This window comes from Thalia democratica, chromosome 9 (genome assembly GCF_965202585.1).
Source record: "Thalia democratica chromosome 9, ktThaDemo2.hap1.1, whole genome shotgun sequence".
Taxonomy (NCBI): domain Eukaryota; kingdom Metazoa; phylum Chordata; class Thaliacea; order Salpida; family Salpidae; genus Thalia; species Thalia democratica.
The window spans coordinates 9,691,452-9,715,233 of NC_139173.1; the positions used below are offsets into that span (position 1 = coordinate 9,691,452).

Sequence of the window (23,782 nt, forward strand, 5' to 3'; positions counted from 1 at the left end):
TCAGATTTAAATTTAAAAAACAACCGAATCCAGTTGGTCATTATTTTTTATCATCAAAATAAAGTGTTGTTCATATTTTCAATGGATATTTTGGTACGTAACCATTTTACGGAACGTTTGTTTGTTTTTTAGTTACAAATAAGAAAACACAAGCTTTGTTGTCCGTTTTATTTTTCTCAATAACAATTAAATAAATAAACACTGTATTTTTTTATTAATATATTCTCAAAAATAGAAACAAGTATGTTTATGAACAAACAATGACGTGAAGTTTTGCAACCCTCTGTTTATTTGATGCGAAAATAGCCTTATGTCTTAAAAAGACAGTAAAAGTATATAAAGCATCATAATATTTGTCTGTTAGTACAAGTAAGCTTCATCTAAAAGTAGAAATACATATGTTTAAAAATATTTAAACTTTATAGTATAAGCTTCAATGACGATTTTCTTATATTTTTATTGTGTTTCTTTTGACTTAGTTCTACTTTAATCAACATATATCAATACACATAATTTTTAGGGCAAGTATAAAATGAAACTGTTAATAACCTTATGTGTTGCAATCGGCTTGAGCACTGCAGTGTTTAGTTTGAAGTCAGACGCTTCAACTTTCATTCAAGCAACTTGTCCGGCTCTCCAGCAAAAAATTGATGAGCTTGAAAATTCTTACAATGGTTTGTTGAATGAGTTGTGATAATTAATTGATTTCAGTGACCAATTGTGTATTAAAAAAATTATTTAAAATATACAGTTCCTACACATGTAAAACTTTTAATAATAAATGTAGTTTTATATCATATATATATAATTTTTCTATTTAGTTATACAATAAAACCCAGTATTATCCATATGTTTTACATTTGCTGTTGCACATAATCCTCAGAAAAACATTTGTTTATTTAAAAGTTTAAAATAATTTTATAACTTTACAAATTTTAAAGACAATATGACGCAGTATTAGTGTTAAAAATATATAAAACTTACAGTTAGCTGAGATTGAATACAAAAATTTTTTGTTGATTGCTTTACTACTTTCTTATTTACTTATAGGTAAAAAGTACAGTATTGACATCGATAAAGTACGAACTTAGTCTGAAAAATAAGTAGAATTAGATTTTAACGATTGAAGCTAAGTAAACGAAAAACTATTTTATTATTTTTAATCATATAAATGTATTTAAAAAATTTAATTCTAAAATAAACTTGAATAGACCGATTTTTTCTATAAGTTAACATTGGCAATATTTCAATACATTGTTTCAAATCGTTAAGGTCACCTAAGTTCAAGGTGCCTTATCAATGTCACTACTGCAGTGGTCTTAACGTTGTGTACATGTGCACGCTAGTGTGCACATAACTAAACCTACGGCGCAAATAAAAACAAGTGAGGTAAAAAATATTTTTTATGACCATTAGTTGTATCTTTTTCTATCAAAAATAAATAAATATGACATAAATTAACAGTTTTTAGCACTTTAGTTGTACTCTAAGACGCTCAAAACATAAAAAACTTGTTTTTTTGATAATATTTTATACAATTATTGTCTGGTGTTCACAGAACTAAATTTTAAAAGTTTAGAAAAGGTTGAAGATGCCCTGCTGTATATACGTATAGTTAATGTATACGTATAATCAACAAAACTTACAAGTTTACTTAACAAAAAGTACTTAGTTATTATCATAGTTTATTATAAAAGTTGAATTTACTACAAACAGTTAGATATGAGTTCAGAATCACTTCAAGTTCCGGTAACTATGACAACGCCCGTGCCCAATGCGCTGATTTGGGGGGAGATTTGATAACCGTCAACATGGGCCCACAAGGTTCAAAGTATCATGAGTAAGTGTTTGTTTTGATTATTTTATTAAATATATGAATTGAATACTTGACAATTGTTTTTGCTAAAGTTTCTATGTGCAAAAGTAAATGTTGTAAACAAAGTCAAAATAATTTTGCCCAAAATAAACACGTTTTTATCTTAGGAAGATGAGAATAGTTAATATCGTTAGCATATGACTATATTAGTAATTATATCAAACTAAATACAGTTTATTTTTTAATTACTTTAAGTATGTAATTTAACTAATAGTTTAAAAGCATTTGGAAATTATGTTTAGTTTTCGAATGTTTCAATCAAATTTATATTTATAGAAAAGTACTATTTGTTTATTTTTTTGTTAAACTCTAAACTGCTTATAACAGTCTTCCAATTTGAAGTTCAACAGTTCATAAGATGTTCAAATTTTTTGTTTAGTTATTTTTTCTATAACAGCAAAATTAAATGTATAAATATATAAATTAAACTTACTGTTGATACAGAAGTATCCGGTATCGGTTTATGTTTTATGATTTATTTGATTTTAACTGAATGGAATTTTTTGTATACAAGCAGTTTTGAACGCATTCAAAGCATTATTATTTATAAAAACAACTTTAAACTTAGTTACTAAAAAAAATATCTTTAATCACTTAAGAAAAAAAAAATATCATTCTACTTTTGCTTATACAATTTTAAAGTTGTTTTATCCGTTCAATGTTAAAATTTTGTATAAAACAAAACCATTGTACAAACTTGAAGTACTTAAAATCACTAAAGATGAAGTTGTAACTAAAAATTTGTAATAAGTGTTGACAAACACTAATTGTTTTAACAATTCACTGGCCAACACATTTGTTTGTGACGTAAAAATTTCAACAGTGTCATCAGAAACCTGATCACGCAGTACGGTAAAAGCCTGTGGATCGGTTTGAACGACAAGAGCGAGGAAGGGGTGTATAGGTTCCCCACCGACACCACCAGGTATCACAAACTATATTATCTTGATAACAGTTTTAAATTTTGCAACGAACCAAAAGCATTTTAGGCAATAACAATAAAATCTAAAAAAATATTAAGTTTTTTAATTAGAAAAATTATCAATGAAATGGTACACACTACACAGATATATATGCATAACTATTCTAAAACATAAGTTTAAGCGTTTGCTGACAAAGATCCTAGCGAAACAAGTTCACTGGAATGTATAATAAAAACAAATTAAACAGTATAATTTCTTTATTACATATAAAAATATGACTATTCCTGCCTGATGAGTCCCAATAAGGACGAAACCGGTCGTAGGATTGTCTCGGATGCTGTTGTTGTTGATCTTGCGGTAAAGTTCATTGTTTATTATCGATTGCATAAAACATCTCAACTTCGTTGATGATGGCCGAAATAAATACTGGCTAAAACTGATCAAACGAGCGCAGACTACAATCTCACAACAAGCTGACAATGTCTGAGACGTTGGGCCGTGAATGATTTAGCTGTGTCATTTTTTCAACTTTACCCACAAACGATCGCTTCAGTACTTCGTACTTAAGCCCGCTTGTTTAAGATCACAATAGCGGTTTCTCGCGACTATTCCTGCCTGATGAGTCCCAATAAGGACGAAACCGGTCGTAGGATTGTCTCGGATGCTGTTGTTGTTGATCTTGCGGTAAAGTTCATTGTTTATTACACTAACATATGTTTCTGTGTGTTAATTGGTTAACTCTCTTCAACAGAACTCTGTTAAAAATAAATACTGTAAAGAAAGAATAGAAGCTATAGGTACATATGTGTGTTTATTAAAAATAAACACTATAGATTATTGTAGTTGTAAAACTATATAAAACTTGTAATTATTAAGTCTAAGATAAAGTAAAATAAAATGATAAATCATAATTTTACAGACTTCCGTTGAAGTGTGTTAACCCTTTAACACACAGAAACATGTGCTAGTGTAACAAAGAAAGAATACTTTTTAATTTGTTAATACACGAATATATACATTCACTTTTAACACGTTTCAATTGATACGTTGTTGAAGGTTTGATCCCAACAAAGACGGATCGTTGTTCGAATGGGACGTGGGTGAGCCGAACAACAGCGAGAACGAGGATTGCGTGGAAGTGAGAGAGAACACCAAGATGAACGATTTGGATTGCGGGAAAAACATACACGGACTGTGCGAAATCAAAATGTTTGATTGTTGAGTGTGTGAATAAAACTTGAAGCTTTTTGTTTTTTTTATATAAAACTGTGGGTTTTATTAAAGGTTTAACATTGCAATGTTATCAAATTTAAGTTCATAAAAAAAGACAATTAGTTAACAACTAGATTTTTTTAGAGTTCAAATAAACTATGTGTAAACAATCTAATTACTTTGATATTCCGTGGGCCACACAGTAAAACATAAAACAACACAGTATTTGAAAAGCCTTATATTTGAGGGCTGCATTTATTTTAAAATAGTTGTTATAAACAAAATTTAAAATTTTTCAAAAAAAAAGGTTTTAAAAAAATAACGGACAAAAGTAAAACACAGCAAAAAATTAATTTTTAAGTGATAAACAAGTTTAAAAAAAATACTATTATTAAAAATCTTGGTATAGAACGCTTTAAACTATTTATATTTGTATGATTCGTGATAGTAACAAGAACCTACTACATAACACTATGACACTTTATTTTCAATTATAACAACGACTGTATAAAACAACAAATTATATAAATATTTTACAACTACATTAAAATTAAAAAAAAACTACTTTTACCAAGCAAATGAAAACTTTTTTTTAATTTGGAAACCAAACAAAAACAGATTTTTAGAATTACTTATCAATTTATTTTTTTTATTTTGTTGCTTAAGAAGACTTAACAAAAAATATTTTGCGGGCTGGAGTTGTTTTAAACGGTCTTTTAGTGACGAGAACTTTTGAAATGTTTAGTATAAAAGTTAAGAAAACTTCTTTGAAATTTTAGCTTTAATTAACTATCTTCGCAAAAAGTAATGACATCGATGAAAAGTATTATGAGCAATTTTTTAGATATTAGTTTCAATAAACTTATTTTGTTTGGTTAATAAGTCTTTAAGTTAAGAAATACTTTTTGTCGCGGGACTGGACAGTTGTTTATATTAGTAGGGCGGATCTAGCCCGCAGGACGTACTTTACCCTACCCTACCCTACCCACCTTTGTACCATTCTTTTAAAATTAAAACAAAAATATATCAAATTATTTTTTGTTAATGATTATGTTCTAAACATTATATATTTTAAATGACAGTAAAAAATATTAATCAATACTCTTACATTACCTTTCAAATAAAAAACTTTTTTTTAGCTAAGTCAGATGATTTAGTTAAATATGCTTTTGCATTTTTTTGATATGTTTTTTTAATATAATTATTTTATATAGTAAATAATAAATAAGTTTAACTTTAAATGAAATTTTATTATTAGTATTATTATTATCATCACACCACCTTGTACTGTATCTCACGTCACATTTTTCTTTCTTTAGCTAAAAGATAGTTTTTTTTTGAATGTTAAATATTTCTCAAGTTATGCTTTTTTCTAAAATTAGAATAAACAATATCTCTGAAGTAGTTCTATTTGGAAACAAATAAGATCACTTAAATAGTAGTTTAATGTAGAAAATATCTGTCTCAAAGTCTCTTCTTACAACAACAAACTATTCAGGGTCAGGTGAGTATCTTACATCCTATTTTGCAAACCCTTTAGTATTTAACACTTGATAAGCCTAAAGCCCACCTTTAAAAAAATTTTTTTAAACAATTTTAAAACTATTAAAATACTTAACTAGAGTCTGTCACAAATTTTTTTTGTTTATTTTATTCTAAAACATAAATGTACATTAATTTTGTGATGAGTACAGTTTTAACAATTCAGAGTTTTTTTAAACCTCATCTTTTGTTTTTTCTAAAGTTTTGACAACAATTTAATTGTGAAGGTTGCCATTTTTTATTTGGTAGGGATTCAAAACACTCAGCCTAACTTGGCTAGTTTAAAGTTAAAATATAGTGACAAAATGTCAAAAAAACTAACATATCGATAACTTAAAAAATCAAAAAATGATACCATAATAAAAAAAAATTAAAAAAATAATAATCATGCTGTTACAAAAAATGTTTTTTTCTCAAACTGAGGGTTGCAGGGTTGCCAAAAACCTGGAATTTGTAAAAATTTTGAATTTAGAATATTTTAAATTTTTAGGCTAAAAAACATGGAAAAACCTATTAACAAGAAGTTAGCAGTATATATAAAAGTATACATATGCGTATTACATAATTTTTAAAGCAATTTTCTTGCAAACGTTTAAGTACTTTTTATTTATTTTTAAGATCTAAAAATTTTCTTATGGCTTCTTCAGAGTCTAAACTTGTTGGTTAGATGTATTTTTGACGATTTGCAGATTTTTAGTAATAATAAAAAGACTTAAAAAAAAAACAACTCATACAACTGATTTGCGTAGGCTAATCAAATGAATTTTGGTTTTTGCAATTTTCTTGCAAACGTTTAAGTACTTTTTATCTAATTTTAAGATCTAAAAATTTACTTATGGCTTCTTCAGAGTCTAAACTTGTTGGTTAGATGTATTTTTGACGATTTAAAGATTTTTAGTAATAATAAAAACACTTAAAAAAAAACAACTATACAACTGATTTGCGTAGGCTAATAGAATGAATTTTGGTTTTTGCAATTTTCTTGCAAATGTTTAAGTACTTTTTATTTATTTTTAAGATCTAAAAATTTATTTATGGCTTCTTCAGAGTCTAAACTTGTTAGTTAGATGTATTTTTGACGATTTAAAGATTTTTAGTAATAATAAAAACACTTAAAAAAAAAACAACTCATACAACTGATTTGCGTAGGCTAATCGAATGAATTTTGGTTTTTGCAATTTTCTTGCAAACGTTTAAGTATTTTTTATTTATTTTTAAGATCTAAAAATTTACTTATGGCTTTTTCAGAGTCTAAACTTGTTGGTTAGATGTATTTTTGACGATTGGAAGATTTTTAGTAATAATAAAAACACTTAAAAATAAAACTACTCAAACAACTGAGGATAATCGATTGAATTTTTATTTCGGTGAAATCAAATTTAAATGAACGCTTATATAGAGTTAATCACTTGAGAAAACATATTCAAGTTTGCTTCGAGTTGGAATTAATATAGTTTTGTAAAAAGAATATAATGTTATATTAAAGATTAATTTGTTGAAGTTTTTTAAAAAGAATGGAAGAAAACAGCTTAGACATAAAGCTTAAAAGAAGATCGAACTTTGTGTACAGAAAACAGAAATATCTAAATAAAAGAAACGTTTAGATAAAAATATACGACGATATAATTACTTTTAAACTTAAGTAATTTTTTGTAATATATAAAGTTCAATTTTATTGTTTTATTTATTGATTTTGTTTTTAGTTTCACTTGAATTAGATATTTATTAAACTAATAATAAGAAAAATTATCTAAAAATATTTAGACTTAAAAATGAACCTGTTTACATTGAAAAAAAAAAGAATTATATTAAAACTTAGCTTAAAATAAATGAACAAAAAATAGAAACTGAAAAGTAAATGCAATGGCTACATACTTTCCTCGTATGAATTATCAATTTACCCCAAGTAAGAACATGATGCGCAATTCCAATTAACATTTTCTATATCTTTAGTCAAATTGTCAATACAGCAACTATGATACCACTTTTGGCAATTATCGCATTGTACCTAAGATAGGATACGTTAAACAATTAGGTTTTTATATTAGTTTGTATATTACAGCGAAAATCTATATTATAAATAAAACAATGAACTAACCCATATATAATCATCTTCTTTTAAATTCTTATGTTGTGGAGTCTTGAGCATGCATATGTAGCAGATAGTCGTTTTTATAACTGAAAATTTAACCAGATTAACTCATATAAGTTTTGTTTTTGACGATTAAAGTACCTTAGTTGGGCTAATAATTAAAACTAAGTTGACAGTTTTATACATTTAACGGTCGTAGTAAAGAATATATTTACCTCCATCATTTATCAACTTAGCTGCCACTTTTAATGTTTTTTCATAACATTCGGTACAATTAGTTGTTAGCTGTATCGATTTGGGAAGCCACGGAGATTCAATTATTTCTTCACCAGCCTAAAAAGATTAGTTATTACTACACAAAGCTTATTAATTCACTAAAATATATCAAACGCAGTCATAAACTTATCTCTTTACTAGTATTTTAATAATTTTATCAGTAATACCTCAATGACATAAACTCCACAGCTTATTCCGTCTGTTTGCTTGTTATGTTTTATCGATACGGCTTTGAAAGTGTTCACTTTTTTTAACAACTCTTCGTTTTTTCTAACGTGCATTCTAAATACAAAGACATTTTAGAACTAACATTACTAACAACCTAAAAAGATTTAACTATTTAATAAAGTCAATAAATCTAGCCTGAGATTTAAGAAATAATTACTAACTAGCCTGTAAAAATGAAAACATTATTATAAAGTAACAGTAGTTATCTTATCTATACTTTGTTCTCCTAAAATTAAAGTTATTAAAAGTTGTTTATTTATTTTAATATCTCAGTGTTTCCGAATTTATTAAGGGCATATTTGACAGTCATAATTTTTTTTTGCTTTATATCAATGCTTCTCTTATGCTAAATGCATATACAATATATAGAGGACAAATACCTAATTAAACAAATTGTAACGTTACATCAGTAATTGCAACTGTAATTACATCAAAAAGATTGCAACCTTACATCAGTAATTTATAGTCTGCACTTAATTTTCTCCTTATCTTAACTGTAATAATGTTGCATCAGTAAAACACGTGACCATGAGAGCTTTCTCTGAAACGCTAGAATGAACTATGATTTTAGCTCAAAACTTTTCATCAGATCTAAACAGTAATCGAGTGCAACGTGAAATCCTGTTACGATTCCGTAAATTTTATAACAATCGTATGTTTTATTATAAGTTTTAAGCACCAGTGATTATTATAATGATGTTAGTGTAATTACAGCAAAGTTTTACACAAAGTTTATTACTTGATAAGAACTTACTTAAAATGTAATGATTGAGTATTTTTTCACCATTAAAAGGATTTTGGTCGTTGAGAGCTACGTTTTTGTACATATGTCCAGATGACTAAGAAAGTTTGAGACCTTTATAAAAATAAAAAAAATAAATATAAAGTACTTAAACGTTTGCAAGAAAATTGCAAAAACCAAAATTTGTTCTATTAGCCTACGTAAATCAGTTGTATGAGTTGTTTTTTTTTTAAGTGTTTTTATTATTACTAAAAATCTTTAAATCGTCAAAAATACATCTAACCAACAAGTTTTGACTCTGAAGAAGCCATAAGTAAATTTTTAGATCTTAAAAATAAATATAAAGTACTTGAACGTTTGCAAGAAAATTGCAAAAACCAAAATTCATTCGATTAGCCTACGCAAATCAGTTGTATGAGTTGTTTTTTAAGTTTTTTTATTATTACTAAAAATCTTTAAATCGTCAAAAATACATCTAACCAACAAGTTTAGACTCTGAAGAAGCCATAAGTAAATTTTTAGATCTTAAAATTAAATAAAAAGTACTTAAACGTTTGCAAGAAAATTGCAAAAACCAAAATTCACTTATTAGCCTACGCAAATCAGTTGTATGAGTTGTTTTTTTTTTAAGTCTTTTTATTATTACTAAAAATCTTCAAATCGTCAAAAATACATCTAACCAACAAGTTTAGACTCTGAAGAAGCCATAAGTAAATTTTTAGATCTTAAAAATAAATAAAAAGTACTTAAACATTTGCAAGAAAATTGCAAAAACCAAAATTCACTTATTAGCCTACGCAAATCAGTTGTATAGTTGTTTTTTTTTTAAGTGTTTTTATTATTACTAAAAATCTTTAAATCGTCAAAAATACATCTAACCAACAAGTTTAGACTCTGAAGAAGCCATAAGTAAGTTTTTAGATCTTAAAAATAAATAAAAAGTACTTGAACGTTTGCAAGAAAATTGCAAAAACCAAAATTCATTCAATTAGCCTACGCAAATCAGTTGTATGAGTTGTTGTTTTTTAAGTGTTTTTATTATTACTAAAAATCTTTAAATTGTCAAAAATACATCTAACCAACAAGTTTAGACTCTGAAGAAGCCACAAGTAAATTTTTAGATCTTAAAATAAATAAAAAGTACTTAAACGTTTGCAAGAAAATTGCTTTAAAAAATTATGTAATACGCATATGTATACTTTTATATATACTGCTAACTTCTTGTTAATGAAAAACCTAGAGTTTAAAAATTTACTAGTATGAAGTTTTCATGATATTTGATATTAAAATAATTAGATATTCTACTTAATAAAACCTTATACAAAACATTCAATTCTAAATTTAAAAAAGTCAAAATTTATACTTTTCTGACAAAATTGAAACTTTGTATTTAAGTTCTTAAAGGTTTTATTTGAAATGAGCATTTTTAAATTTTTGCTATTTGGCCGTTTTTTATCAGCAGTGACATTTCTAATACAGTGATTTTTAATTGTATGTTAAAATGTTTATACACAGCTTCATACATTAAATTTAAAAAAAGTCAATACTTATACTTTTCTGACAACATTGAAACTTTGTATTTAATTTCTTAAAGGTCTTATTTAAATTGAGTATTTTTTAATGTTTGCTATTCGGCCGTTTATTATCAACAGTGACATTTCTAATACAGTGATTTTTCATTGTATGTTAAAATGTTTATACACAGATTCATACATTAAATTTAAAAAAAGCCGATACTTATACTTTTCTGACAACATTCAAACTTTATAATTAAGTTCTTAAAGGTATTATTTTAGTTTTCCATTTCTTAATTTTTGCCATTTGACTGATATTTATGAGCAGTTATATTTCTAATACAATAAATTTTAACTAAAACTTTCTTTGTTGGATTAAGACTTTTTATTTTAGTATACTAAGTTTGACACGTTTTTAGCTAATTTTCAGCAGTTTAGATGTCATAATTTAATGAAGCTACTTAAATTACATCTACTATAATATTTATTCTTAAGAAAATTAGAAGGTCTAATTAAGCTATTTAACTTATTAAAGCAGTTTATGTTGCTTTGCACTGCATACTACACCCCGTGACTTCACTGATAACATCTATCAAAATTTAGACTAAATATAAATAAATTGAAAAGTAAGTAAACTAGGTTTAAAAATCATTGTTGTTAAACTTTAACAAAGTTTTTTATTTTACCATACAAAAGATACAAGTATTTTACTATTTTATTGCTAAATAAAAGAAAAAAAAATAAAAAATTAATAATGAAGTTTGAAAATATTTGGTTAATAAAAATGAATTCACAATATGTTCGGCAAAACTAGTGTTTATTGGAAAAATAAAAAGTATTACCTAATTCATAAATATATTGTTAAACAAACAAAAAGCATATAAAGTAATTAAAATTATGTTTATAGCAATTTTGGTTATACACATCTTTAAACTAAATAAAAAAATCAAACAAAGAAATTAAATTTGTTCATAATAACTATTCATAGAAATTAAAACAATAAATAATGAAAAAATATGATGATTTTTCAGTCTGTACTGTAATAACTGTAGTATCAACTTGAAGTATTTTATGTATGAACTAATTTCAATTATTTTTTTAAACTAGTTAAAATAAGTTAAAAAGATTTATTTAACTTTTTTTAACACTTATAATAACAACTACTTATCTCGGAAAGACACGTCTACTGTTTCTAAAAACCATTGTGGTAAGTAAGATCATCAAAATTAGTTAAGTATACAAATTGTTTTTGGATAACTTAGCATAGGATTATTCAAATTGACTTGAAACAAAACTACAACAAAAGGGGGTTTAATAAGTAGTTTAAAAATAAAAAGCCATTTTTAAAAACGTTTTTAGAGTTAAAGTTTTGTTAGAAAGTTGTGAAGAGTTTTAAGCTTAGTTTAAAAAAATCATCATATTTTTTCATTATTTATTGTTTTAATTTCTATGAATAGTTATTATGAACAACTTTAATTTCTTTGTTTGATTTTTTTATTTAGTTTAAAGATGTGTATAACCAAAGTTGCTATAAACATAATTTTAATTAATTTATATGCTTTTTGTTTGTTAAACAATAAAATTTTTGAATTAGGTAAAACTTTTTATTTTTCCAATAAACACTAGTTTTGCCAAACATATCGTGAATTACAAAAATTCATTTTTATTAACCAAATATTTTCAAATTTCTTTTTTTTCTTTAATTTAGCAATAAAATAGTAAATTACTTGTATCTTTTGTATGGTAAAATAAAAAACTTTGTTAAAGTTTAACAACAATGTTTGTTAAACCTAGTTTACTTACTTTTCAGTTTACTTATATTTAGTCTAAATTTTGATAGATGTTATCAGTGAAGTCATGGGGTGCAGTATGCAGTGTAAAGCAACATAAACTGCTTTAATAAGTTAAATAGCTTAATTAGACCTTCTAATTTTCTTAAGAATAAATATTATAGTAGATGTAATTTAAGTAGCTTCATTAAATTATGACATCTAAACTGCTGAAAATTAGCTAAAAACGTGTCGAACTTAGTATACTAAAATAAAAAGTTTTAATCCAACAAAGAAAGTTTTAGTTAAAATGTATTGTATTAGAAATATAACTGCTCATAAATATCAGTCAAATGACATAAATTAAAAAATGGAAAACTAAAATAATACCTTTAAGAACTTTAATATAAAGTTTAAATGTTGTCAGAAAAGTTTAATTATCAATTTTTTTAAGTTTTAATGTATGAAGCTGTGTATAAACGTTTTAACATACAATGAAAAATCACTGTATTAGAAATGTCACTGTTGATAAAAAACGGCCAAACAGCAAAAATTAAAAAATACTTATTTTAAATAAAACTTTTAAGAACTTAAATACAAAGTTTCAATGTTGTCAGAAAAGTATAAGTATTGACTTTTTTTAAATTTAGAATTGAATGTTTTGTATAAGGTTTTATTTAATAGAATATCTAATTATTTTAATATCAAATTCACAAAAACTGCATGCTAGTTAAAAATTAAAAAAAAAACTGGATGAGAAATGAATTTTAAACAACTTTTACATGTTAAATTGAAAATTTTAATTTGACACTAAAAATTTATTATATGTTTTGATTTTTTAGAAACAAATAAAAAGATCTCAATTTATAAAGGAGAAATAATAAATATTATTCTTTTAAGACTTATTAATGCAAATTCAGTTTTGGTCAAAGACCTTGTCAGTGCATATACAAAAAATCTTATTCAAATAAATGGTATCTGAATAAACTAAAGTAGACCCTTAAACGAGTCTAAAATTTGCAGCTCTAAGGTAGTTTTCATAGTTTTTTTTTTCTAAATTACTTTCCTTAGATATCAAGTCATTTTTTTTTGTATTTTAGCTTGATAACAGGAAAAAAAAAGATATATTTTACTAATATTTTATCATACACACTAGCTAAATTTTTTGTTTCAAAGAGTGACAACCTTTTAAGACTACTCCGGCTAGTTTTATAAATATTTAGTTATTTCACTCTTTTCTTAACCTTGAAAATTTTATAAATTAAAGTATTTTTCTATATCTTAGTTTATAAACTTTTACAGTTTAATATATTATTGTTACTTCTCAATTGTTACCTTGAAATTTAAAAACTTATTTAAGAGAAACTAGTTCTTAATGAAAAATTAAGACAAAAAATATGTAGCCTTATAATACATTAACTGGATAAATTATAAAAGAGGTAATAAAATTTATTTGCTTTTAATCTTAATGTTATGTTAGTTTATAGTCATAAATTTTCAGGTAAAAATTGTAGCCAAGCGGGTTAAGCCATTTTATGAACATTTTTATTATTGAAATAAAAACAGGATTATAAACTAAGTTACAGGGTTGCTACTTCACCTGAGGAAACCTGGAATTTGACAATTTAAGCAAAAAAAAACCTGGAATTTTGAACAAAAATCACTAAAAAACCTGGAATTAAAAAATTTTTATACATTGTTAGTAGTAAAATTTTGATTTGACACATAAAATTTACCATGTAGTTAAAAATTTTTAAATAATTCACTAAAATCATGATTTTATTTTAACATTTTGGATTTTTTCTTTACAAATGCTTAAAAAAAACTCTGAATTAAAAAAAAATTGAGAATCAGAATATTTTGTTTTAATTAGAGTTTCAAATGTGATTTTTTTTTCTAAAAGCAGTTTGGTTTTTGTAGCCTAGCACTGTGTGACCTAGAAGAGTAGTTAATATTAATTATGTCTGTAATCATCTCATGAAAACTCTAGATCAGACAAATCAAGTTTTTATAATATTTTCCAGGAGTAATATCTAATTAAAATAAAAAATTGAAGATAAAATGTACCAAAAAGCCTAAATATTTATAGGCTATGCCATTACAAGTAAAGTAATAATCTTTTGCAGGATTGCAAAAAAAGACCTGGAATCCTGGAAAGACCTGTAATTTGACAATTTAGGCTAAATAAACCTGGGGTTTGAGAAAATTTGAAAATAAAAAACTGAATTTTTGAACAAAAAATACTAAAAATCTCAGAATTTTATAATAATTTTTATATGTACATATTGAAATTTAAATTTGAGACAAATATTCTTAAAAGTTTATGATTATCTAATTTTATTTAATTATTTAAAAACACATCTAAGATTATCAGTATCTTTTAATGTTATTATACTATTTAGTACAATTTTACTCTTTAAACTTAATTTTAGCTTTAAAACCCTGGATGAAATTCAGAAAACCTTGAAGAAATTCTTCAAATACATTTGGTAATCTTGTTTGTAGTTAAATGCCCTATTGGTAGCCAACCAACAAAAGTAGAAAAATATCAGTATACAATTGCAATGTTTTGTTTTCAGGTTTTCTTTCTTTTAAAATCTGGCTAACTCATTCTAGCTTAAAGTTACTCAGGCTATTTTTTATCTCAAAGTGTTGCAACCCTATGTACCAATTCTATTGAAATGACATTATTTAAGTGATATACAAATTTTGTTCAGTGATAATACCATCAACAATAACAGTTGAAATTTTCAATTAATTAAGTGTTATTGTAAATTTTAAAAAATCTAGCTCTTGTTATGTAAATAAAAACAAAAATAAAATCATAAAGCTTCTGTGAAAATAATCTATTAAATTAAGTTGTGTGATCAACTAAACTAGAAGGATTACAAAAATCTTAATCTACCTTACTTTTCAGTTTAGTACTTCAGCTCTTCTTAATAACTGGATATAAATACTTTTTTTTTTGTAAGTTATTCATTTTAACTACTGTAGTTTGAAAAAAAGATAATCTCCTTTTAGTACTATCATTTGTTGAGGTTTTTTGTTCTTGTAGGAAATTAGTTCCCTTACCAATGAGATTAATTTCAGTCACTTCTCAAAGTATAAGATTTCATTGTGTATAACAAAATTATCAAATACCTTAACTTTTTCATTAGCTCTTGAAGATTCAGTTATAAATGATACTTATTTATCTTCTTTAAAATTTTAATTAACAATTTATTAAAGAACATAAAATAATGCTAAAAAGTATATATGTATTAAACACAGGGTTGCAAAAAAAACATTTAACTGTGAAAAAACCTAGAATTTGACAATACAAGCTAAAAGATCCTGGAACAACCTGGAATTTAAGAAATTTTGAACAAAAATCATTAAAAAACCTGGAAAAACCAGATTATTTAAACAAGTTTTACATGTAAGGTAGTATTTTAATTTGACACAAATAATCTACCATACATATAAAAATTTGTTATCCCCAATTTTTTTAATTAAAATATACATATAAAGAAGTTAAACAGTATCTTTTTAATTTTGTAATACTAGTTAGCACAGTTTTAACCTTAAACTTAGGTTTTAACTAAAAAAAGACCCAAATGAGTGTTCTTTTTAAAACCTTGAAGAAATGCCTCAAAAAAATTTAGCATCGCTGTAAACAGTAAACTGTAAATATTACAAAATTTAAAACTTTCAAGTAATAAACCAATGAAAAAGTTCTTGTTACAAAAAACACCATATTTTGCAGAATCTTATAGTTTGTTATTTATTTAGTTTTTAACAAATTGACAGTTCAGTACTATGTGACAATCCTAAGATATATTTTACCAACTATTTCAAAACTGTAATTGATTGATGCAACAGTGTTTTGCAATACTGAAAACTTATGATAGCTAAATACATTTAATTTTTCTTCGGTCAAGTGGGGGTAAAACACTTTTTTCACAATTTGATTTTATTTTGTACAGTTTTTACTAAGCCAGAAGATGCTTTTTACAGATTTTAAAAGTTCAAAATAATTTTTGAGATATAGCCGGTCAAAGTCGGAGGCAACAATAGGTTCCTTTTAGGAGGTGTAAACTAAAACAGCTAATAACTATAAATGACTAAAAATCTATATTCTCCTACATCTTTTGAGATAACTACTTCAAATTTTCAGAAAATGTTCCTTGAAATATTTAAAAAACTCTGTAGAAACAAAATTTAAAAAAATTAAAAATTTTGTAACAAAAAACAAAAAATTTTCTTTTTTTGTTAATTTTTATATAGATATTTAGTTTTTTTATTTTTTTAAATTCCATGCAACAGAATTTTCTAATTTTTGCAAGGAACATTTTCTAAAACTTAGAAGATCCCAATCCGGCCATTTTTTGCTTGGATCTGGAATAGGCTAGTTCCTTACTTTTAATAAAGATCAGGATCTGGCCGGATCCTAGCTGATGTTTGGCCAAATCTGAATCCAGTTAATTTAGAAAGATTTTGTTTTTTGCAATTAGCTTCTCATAGTTTTTTATACTTAAGTTATTCTGTTTTGTATATTTGTTATATATATAATTAGTCAAACCAAACAGACTAATTAAAGTTTAGTTTTTTCACTCATTTGTTATAAACATACAGAAAATGCATCAATTAGAGTAAAAATAGTGAATTGTTAATTTAAAGTTTATATCAGAATAGAGTCTTCTACTGACTTTATAATTTAAATCTGTTTATAAATTTATAATATTTTCTTTTCTTAATGTTCAACATATTAAAATTTTGATGTCTTCAATTTGTTTATAGTTTTTACAGCTTTAATTTAACTATTTGATTCTCATTTAATTATATTAAATAATGTTAAAACTCTTTTAATACAGCTCAATTAATATTTGGTTACTAAAACTTTTAGGCAGCAATCGTTCAACATTTTTTTTGTTTTTGATTTTACAAAATAAATTTCTTTTAAGCCCTGGTTTAGATGAAAAATAATGTTAGTAGTATAAAATACCTCTGTGAAAAGTTTAAAGTTTTGTTAAACAACTGCTGCCTCTTAAAGTTATAGTAACCTTGTATTTTAAATACTTTATTTTATATATGTACTTATAAAGTGTTTTCTTATGGATAATTTTTACATTAAAAAAGAATAACATCCACAAACTCAGTGTACTAAGTACACTCTTTTTAAATTTATAATTTTTTTTATGTAACTCAAGACACAATGCTTAATCAAACAATTTAAAAAATTAATGCTAACCTAGTTTTTATAAAAAACTTGAAGTGGTTCAAAGTTTTTTTATATAGATTTAAATGAAAATAAAATGAACCAGTAACAATACTTTGTCATTACTTATTTTGTATTTAATAACCAACTTTATTGAAAGACTTGGTTATAAAAGTTAATTTAATTTTCTTTTATCCTGCAGCTATCTCTTTTGATACTTTGACAAATTATCACAACATAAGTTTAGCAGAATTTTCATATTTTTTGTTAATTTTTTAAAGAAAAAAGTTTATAAGTTATATAAGCATGTAGAAAGAGGAATGTTTTGTTAGGATATTAAAAATCAGAATAACTCAGGCTAGTTTTAGGTTACTAAATATAGTTTTAAAGTCTTTTGGGATAGTTTTAAAATTTAAAAGGTAACCATAATTAAATAACATGCTGAACATTCTGTTATTTTAAACAATTAAATTGTTCTATATAAAACTTATGAAGAAAAATCAGTAAAGTGAAAAACTGTAATTAAAAGTGTTTATTTCAATAACACTTATAAGTTGAACAATTTTTTCAGTATTTATAATATTAAAAAGATAATGAAAAGAGACTTCAGTGGAAACAGCGTTGCAGTGATGCAGAAGGTCAGGCAAGAAAGAATGGCCCTCCCCATTGCTCCAATTGAAAAAGAATTAGTAGCAGCCTTTGCCAGAGAAGACTCTCACATAGTAATTGGTGAGACTGCTTGCGGAAAAACCACTCAGATACCACAGTTCCTTTACAAGGCAGGTTATGCGAAGAAAGGCATGATTGCCTGCACTCAGCCCAGGAGGGTGGCTGCAATGACTGTGGCAGAGCGTGTGGCTTTGGAGCAGAATACGGTCGTTGGGGAAAGAGTTGGGTACTCTGTGAGGTTTGACGACAAAACAAGCTCCAGAACAAAGATCAAGTTCATGACGGATGGTATGCTGTTGAGGGAGGCAATAGGCGACAGAAACCTGAGCAGGTACAGTTTCATAATATTAGATGAAGCTCACGAGCGCACTGTTCAAACTGATATTTTGTTTGGCATTGTCAAGCAAGCACAGCAGAAGCGAAACCACGATGGAAGCGATAACAAGTTGAAATTGATAGTCATGTCTGCCACCATGGATCCTGATAAGTTCAAAGATTATTTTAATGCGCGTGCACATTATATAGAAGGTCGCCAGTTCAACATAGAAACTTATTACATCAAAACTCCTAATATGAACTATGATGATTACATACAGTTGGTTACTGCAGCTGTCTTGAAAATTAACGAGTCTGAGCCAGTCGATGATGGCATCCTTGTGTTTTTAACTGGACAAGATGAAATTAAACACCTGGCAAAATTTCTAAGAGAGACCAACAAGGTATTTTTAGGAAAAACACCACCTTTAAAAGTATTTCCTTTGTATGCTTCTTTGCAGGCAAATCAGCAGAGAAAAGCTTTCATGCCAGTACCTAAAAATTCAAGAAAAGTTGTTCTTGCCACCAACATTGCTGAAACATCAGTGACCATTCACGGTATCAAATTTGTTGTTGACAGTGGAAGAGTTAAAAGAAAAAGCTTTGATCCAGTAAGAGGCATTGACACATTGAAAGTTGAGTGGGTTTCACAGGCAGAAGCTACTCAGAGAGAAGGTAGAGCTGGTAGGCAGAGAGATGGGATTGTGAAACGAATGTACACACAAGAAATGTATTTAAAATTCAAAGAAGACACGGTACCAGAAATAAAAAGGTGTAGCGCCAGTAACACACTTTTGCAACTTATTGCCATAGGGATAAACAATGTGACTAGCTTTGATTTCTTTGACAAACCAGATGATAAAACCATCAAAAAAGCAGTGGAAGAGCTTACATTGCTTGATGCTATTGAAAAGGACTTGAACGAAGAAGGCAGCTTTGAATTAACTCCATTGGGCAAGAAAATGGCAAGGTTTCCCCTCGAGCCAAAATTGTCCAAGGCGCTGCTCACATCTGAAAAATTTGATTGTGTTGAGGAGCTTCTAACTTTGGTTTCAATGCTGTCCGTCGACAGTGTGTTCATCACTCCAACAAATGCTGTGGAAGAAGCAAGGAGGTGTCACAACCGCTTTGAATCAAGCGTCGGAGACTTCATAACGCTGATAAAAGTGTATCGTGCGTTCAACAAGGAGGGAAGCAGGAGTTGGTGTCAGGAGAACTATGTTAGTGAAAGGTTCCTGAACCAGGCGAAGGACATAAGAAAACAGCTGCGCGGGTTGTGCATGAAAAACGGCATCAAAATGAGTTCCAGCCGTGATTTCATGACTGTTCGAAAATGCGTGGCAAGCGGGATGTTTGCCCAATCAGCAGAGTTTCAATCGGACGGCAGCTACAAGACCCTGGCCACCGGTCAGAAGGTCAGGATCCACCCTTCATCCTGCCTGAAGTTCTGCAAGCCGGCCCACATCGTCTACGGAGAGCTGGTGGAGACGAACGAATGCTACATGAGGAACGTTTGTGTGGTCGACCCGTTCTGGCTGCAGGAGGCCGCGCCACAATACTTCAAGTCCAGACTGGATTTGAGAGTTTGATGTTGTGGTGTTGTAGAAAATTTTAGGGAAATTGTATGCAATAGAATAATTAAAATTTTTACTTGATAATGCTCTAAGTACAGTTTTAATCTACTGGTTAATAATGTTTTGATTTTATTTTTCTGAGCTAATTAATTGTTTTATGAAAACAGTATTAAAGTTTTATGTACTATGAAAAACTTAAGATATATTCTTTTTAGTGTTTAGAACTATAAGCATGATTATAATTATTTGTGCTTAAATGCTAGATAACGGTTTTAGCTTTTAGGTAATTTTTTGCTTTTGCGCTTTTAATAAATGAATGAGTTTCAAGTATTTTAAACTAAAAAATTTGGTAACTTTTTATAATTTTTACTAAATAAAATAAAAAATTTAAGCGTTCATAAAACAGAGCAACTTTTTATCCTTGTTAGTTCTTAGTTTTTTTTCATTCTAGTTTTATTTTATTGGATTTGAAAAAAAATACTTTAAGTCGTTTAATTATGTTTCAATATATGAAATTATTTATTGATTTTTTTTCCAAAATAAGCTCATTTGTTTGACTTTTTCTTGTTTAGTAGTACTAATAAAAAAAACAAGTATTTCACACTACTTTATTTTAAAAATTCTTATGATATGTTAGAATAGTTTTAAAGCCTAAATGACATTAAAATTGATAACTTTGGTTGCTTAATTTGTAAGTGTGCTTTTTTGTTTTAATTATTATACCATGAAATATTTTTATGTGAAATACATGTCTATTAAGTTTTGACTAACAAAAGTAGTTATGATTATTTATGAGACTTATTTTGTTTCCTTCATGTTTGATTTATGTTTTAGAATTAAAATTTCAAAACTGCAGTTAGATATCAGTTTACCTGATAACTGATTCGACCCTTTTTAAAAATTACCTATAAACTACTTATTAACTCACATATTTCCATTTACTAAAATATGTATACATACAATTACTATTGAAAACTCTGGTTTTGTTTTTATTTATGATACCTATTAGGCCTCATATAACTTCTTAGATACAAATAGTAGTTTTCTAAAATAAATCTTAAATTTTTCTAATAAAATTCTTCAAAACATAATTAATAAAATTTACTGATTGCTATTAAACTTTTTGTTTTGAAACTACAACACAGATCGCCCATCACAAATTTTCGGCTTCCGATATGTACTTTTTTATTCTGAAAACATCTTGTGCACAACTAAGTGGAAAATTTTTATAAATCTGTTTTAAAGTTATTCAAATTCAAAAACTTTCAAAAGTACATTTGTAATCAAAAGTCGTTATTCGTTCTAACCATCAATTTTAAATACCTTATTACGGTTAATAATTTTGACTACCTAACTCCAACTACTGATTTTCTTTTAAAATTTTTGATTCTAAAATATTATTAAGCAAGCCATCCGTTACTCTTGGTATAAATTGAATGAAAACATATTTTAAAACATTTACAGCTTTAGGGTACCTAGCATACAATAAAAAGTTATACATAACGGCAGAAATAAGTTTCAGGTGTAACTAAACTGAAAGCCATTTAAAAAATTTGTGTTAAGAAAAAAAAATACCTGTAATAAAGATCAGAGTTATTGCCACATAAGAACTCCGTTTAGTTTAACCTTTTTCGTTAGTTAGTCTAGTTTATAGCTTTTCCTAAATTTCTGGCTAGTTTTTTTTCATTAAGTTTTTTTAATAATTTTAGATACTTCAGCTTAGTAAATTTTTATTTACATTTTTGCTAATATTATTATTTTTTAAACCCAGGCTATCTTTTTTACCTCAAAAGTTGCAGCCATGTTAGATAATAAAAGTGTCTTTATTTTGTAATTTATTTTGGCTACCTTTTTTGTACTCTTTATTTATTGACTTTATTAAAATTTAAAAAGAATTTAGTTGTTTTTAAAACGTAACACTAATTTCTCAAATATTTCAAAATGATTAGTTACCAAAAAAGAAATCTACAGAAAAGATCTATTTTTTAAATATTAAGCGATTAAGAAAACACCATCACCTTTTTCTAAACACTTGAAAACAACTATTTTCAAATGTTTAGAAAAGGAGCGGCTTACTTTTCTATTCGGTTTGCCAGATTACTAGAAAAAATATTTTTGGCTCCGACTTATTTTAAACCTAGGACTATCAAAAAAATCCTTGCGGTATGCGTAACTTTCAAAAGGTTAGAACAATAATAAAACTTTTTAGGATTAAAACGATTACCCAACGCTACTTTTTGCTGAAAATCATCGGGTCGAAGCCGTACTTTGACCACCCCTATCTTAGAAACTAGTCTTAAGAAATGTTTTTTACAATGTTAAGTGTTTTCATTTAGTTTAAGTTTTTGTTGAATTTCATTAAAATAGTTTCTGAAAATCTACTGATGCAATAAATATAATTAACAGCACTTATGTAAGCTGTAACGTCAGTCTTCTAAGATTATTAATAATATTAGCATGAATATCATGCTGTTAAAAAGTTTATTTAAGCAATAGTGTAAAATTTCTAGCAAAATATAATTGTAAAGTGATACAATTGTTCAGCTCTTTGAAATGCCTTTCATAAAAAAGACTTAATCATTAAGATTGAAAATAGTCATCGAAGTTTAATACTGACGTTTTTCTCGTGGTCAAAAATATTATTATATGAAAATATCATTCTTAAAATTACCCATTTTTCAGTAAAATATTTCAATTGGTTCATGTAATCAGATTGTTTTGTGTGATGATAGACTATTATTTAATTAAATGGTTCATATAAAAAACTTATGTACTTTAAGCAAATCCTTTTAATTTTAATGTTCGATTCGAATGGGATGACTCTCTTACAAGTATTAAGATAACTTCAGCTTTAAAACCTATCTTTGATCAAATAATAAAAAAATTTAAGTAAAGACTCCTAACACGTGAAATTAACTTAAAACTTATATATTTTTTACTTAACTATATAACACAACTGTAAAAAACTGTAGTCCAATTAAGTACTAAATCGTTACCTTTTTAAACAAATTTTTAACATTTGTTAGATAATTATCAGACATGTATTAAATGAAGCGTCACTGTTAAACAAATAGTTTTAACTCAAGTTTTTGACGGAAAATCCTTAAAATGCAACATTAAAATCACACTTTAACTATAATCTTAAACATATAACCTTAATCCTTCAACCAATAGTTGACACATTAAAACAAAACCTTTAAGCATAAATCTAAGTTTTTACTCTTCGTTTTTTTTCAATAGCTTCTTACTTTAACTTTTATACTCCTACCTTTCAAATCATGACTCTTAATGTCAACTCTCAAAATTTTTACCTTACTTGTGTACCGATGTCTCCTGCCTAAACTAACCCGTCTACTTTGGTCATCTTAATGTAGTTCAATAAGAAAAGTGCAAAAATAAAACTCCGTAGAAGAGTAACACAGTTTTTATTTGATCTTGAGTGTTTAAGCTTTACTGGAGTACTACTTTTTATCTTTAAGTAAAATTTTTAGCTAGATCTGCACAAACAAGAGTAGGTTAGATAAGTTAAATTTTTTAAACCAACAAGGTAGTTAAGCTCAGGGGTTAAGTCGCTAAACTAGTTCTTAATTTTAATTCGAATTGTTTTGAAGTTGAAGCATGCTTTGAAAATGATAAAGTTTAGTGTTTCGGCTTTAAAAGTTTTGATAAAAAGCGCAGCTCAGATATCATAAGTGGTTTTTCGTGTTAAGGCTTTAGTCATTTTGTAACGTATTTAGATTATCTGGATCTTTTAGGTCTTTTGCCTCAACTTGTGATATTTTATTTTTATACATTCCATTGATTTATGTAAATTTGCTTTTAAAAAAGCTTTTCTCAAAAACATACAAATGAT

The 23,782-nt window shown here is 26.5% G+C and overlaps 2 protein-coding genes across 2 annotated transcripts; both read left to right on the top strand.

Annotated features, from left to right (window-relative positions):
• Positions 1–532: 532 nt before the first annotated feature.
• On the top strand, positions 533–4,021 carry LOC145844780 (pulmonary surfactant-associated protein D-like). Its single transcript, XM_082952202.1, has 4 exons — positions 533–674; positions 1,717–1,840; positions 2,700–2,801; positions 3,856–4,021. Exons 1-4 carry the CDS (start codon positions 533–535, stop codon positions 4,019–4,021), a joined length of 534 nt encoding a protein of 177 aa, XP_082808328.1.
• Positions 4,022–17,955: 13,934 nt separating this feature from the next.
• On the top strand, positions 17,956–20,089 carry LOC145844727 (ATP-dependent RNA helicase DHX33-like). Its single transcript, XM_082952148.1, has one exon. It carries the CDS (start codon positions 17,965–17,967, stop codon positions 19,942–19,944), a length of 1,980 nt encoding a protein of 659 aa, XP_082808274.1. The 5' UTR covers positions 17,956–17,964; the 3' UTR covers positions 19,945–20,089.
• The last annotated feature ends 3,693 nt before the right edge of the window (positions 20,090–23,782 follow it).

Bases quoted from the DNA above. Each gene is read 5' to 3' on its own strand.
- LOC145844780 (XM_082952202.1), top strand. From the start codon at position 533: ATGAAACTGTTAATAACCTTATGTGTTGCAATCGGCTTGAGCACTGCA. The intron at 1,841-2,699 runs GTAAGTGTTTGT...AAATTTCAACAG, and splicing joins CAAGGTTCAAAGTATCATGA to TGTCATCAGAAACCTGATCA. The intron at 2,802-3,855 runs GTATCACAAACT...ACGTTGTTGAAG, and splicing joins TTCCCCACCGACACCACCAG to GTTTGATCCCAACAAAGACG.
- LOC145844727 (XM_082952148.1), top strand. From the start codon at position 17,965: ATGAAAAGAGACTTCAGTGGAAACAGCGTTGCAGTGATGCAGAAGGTC.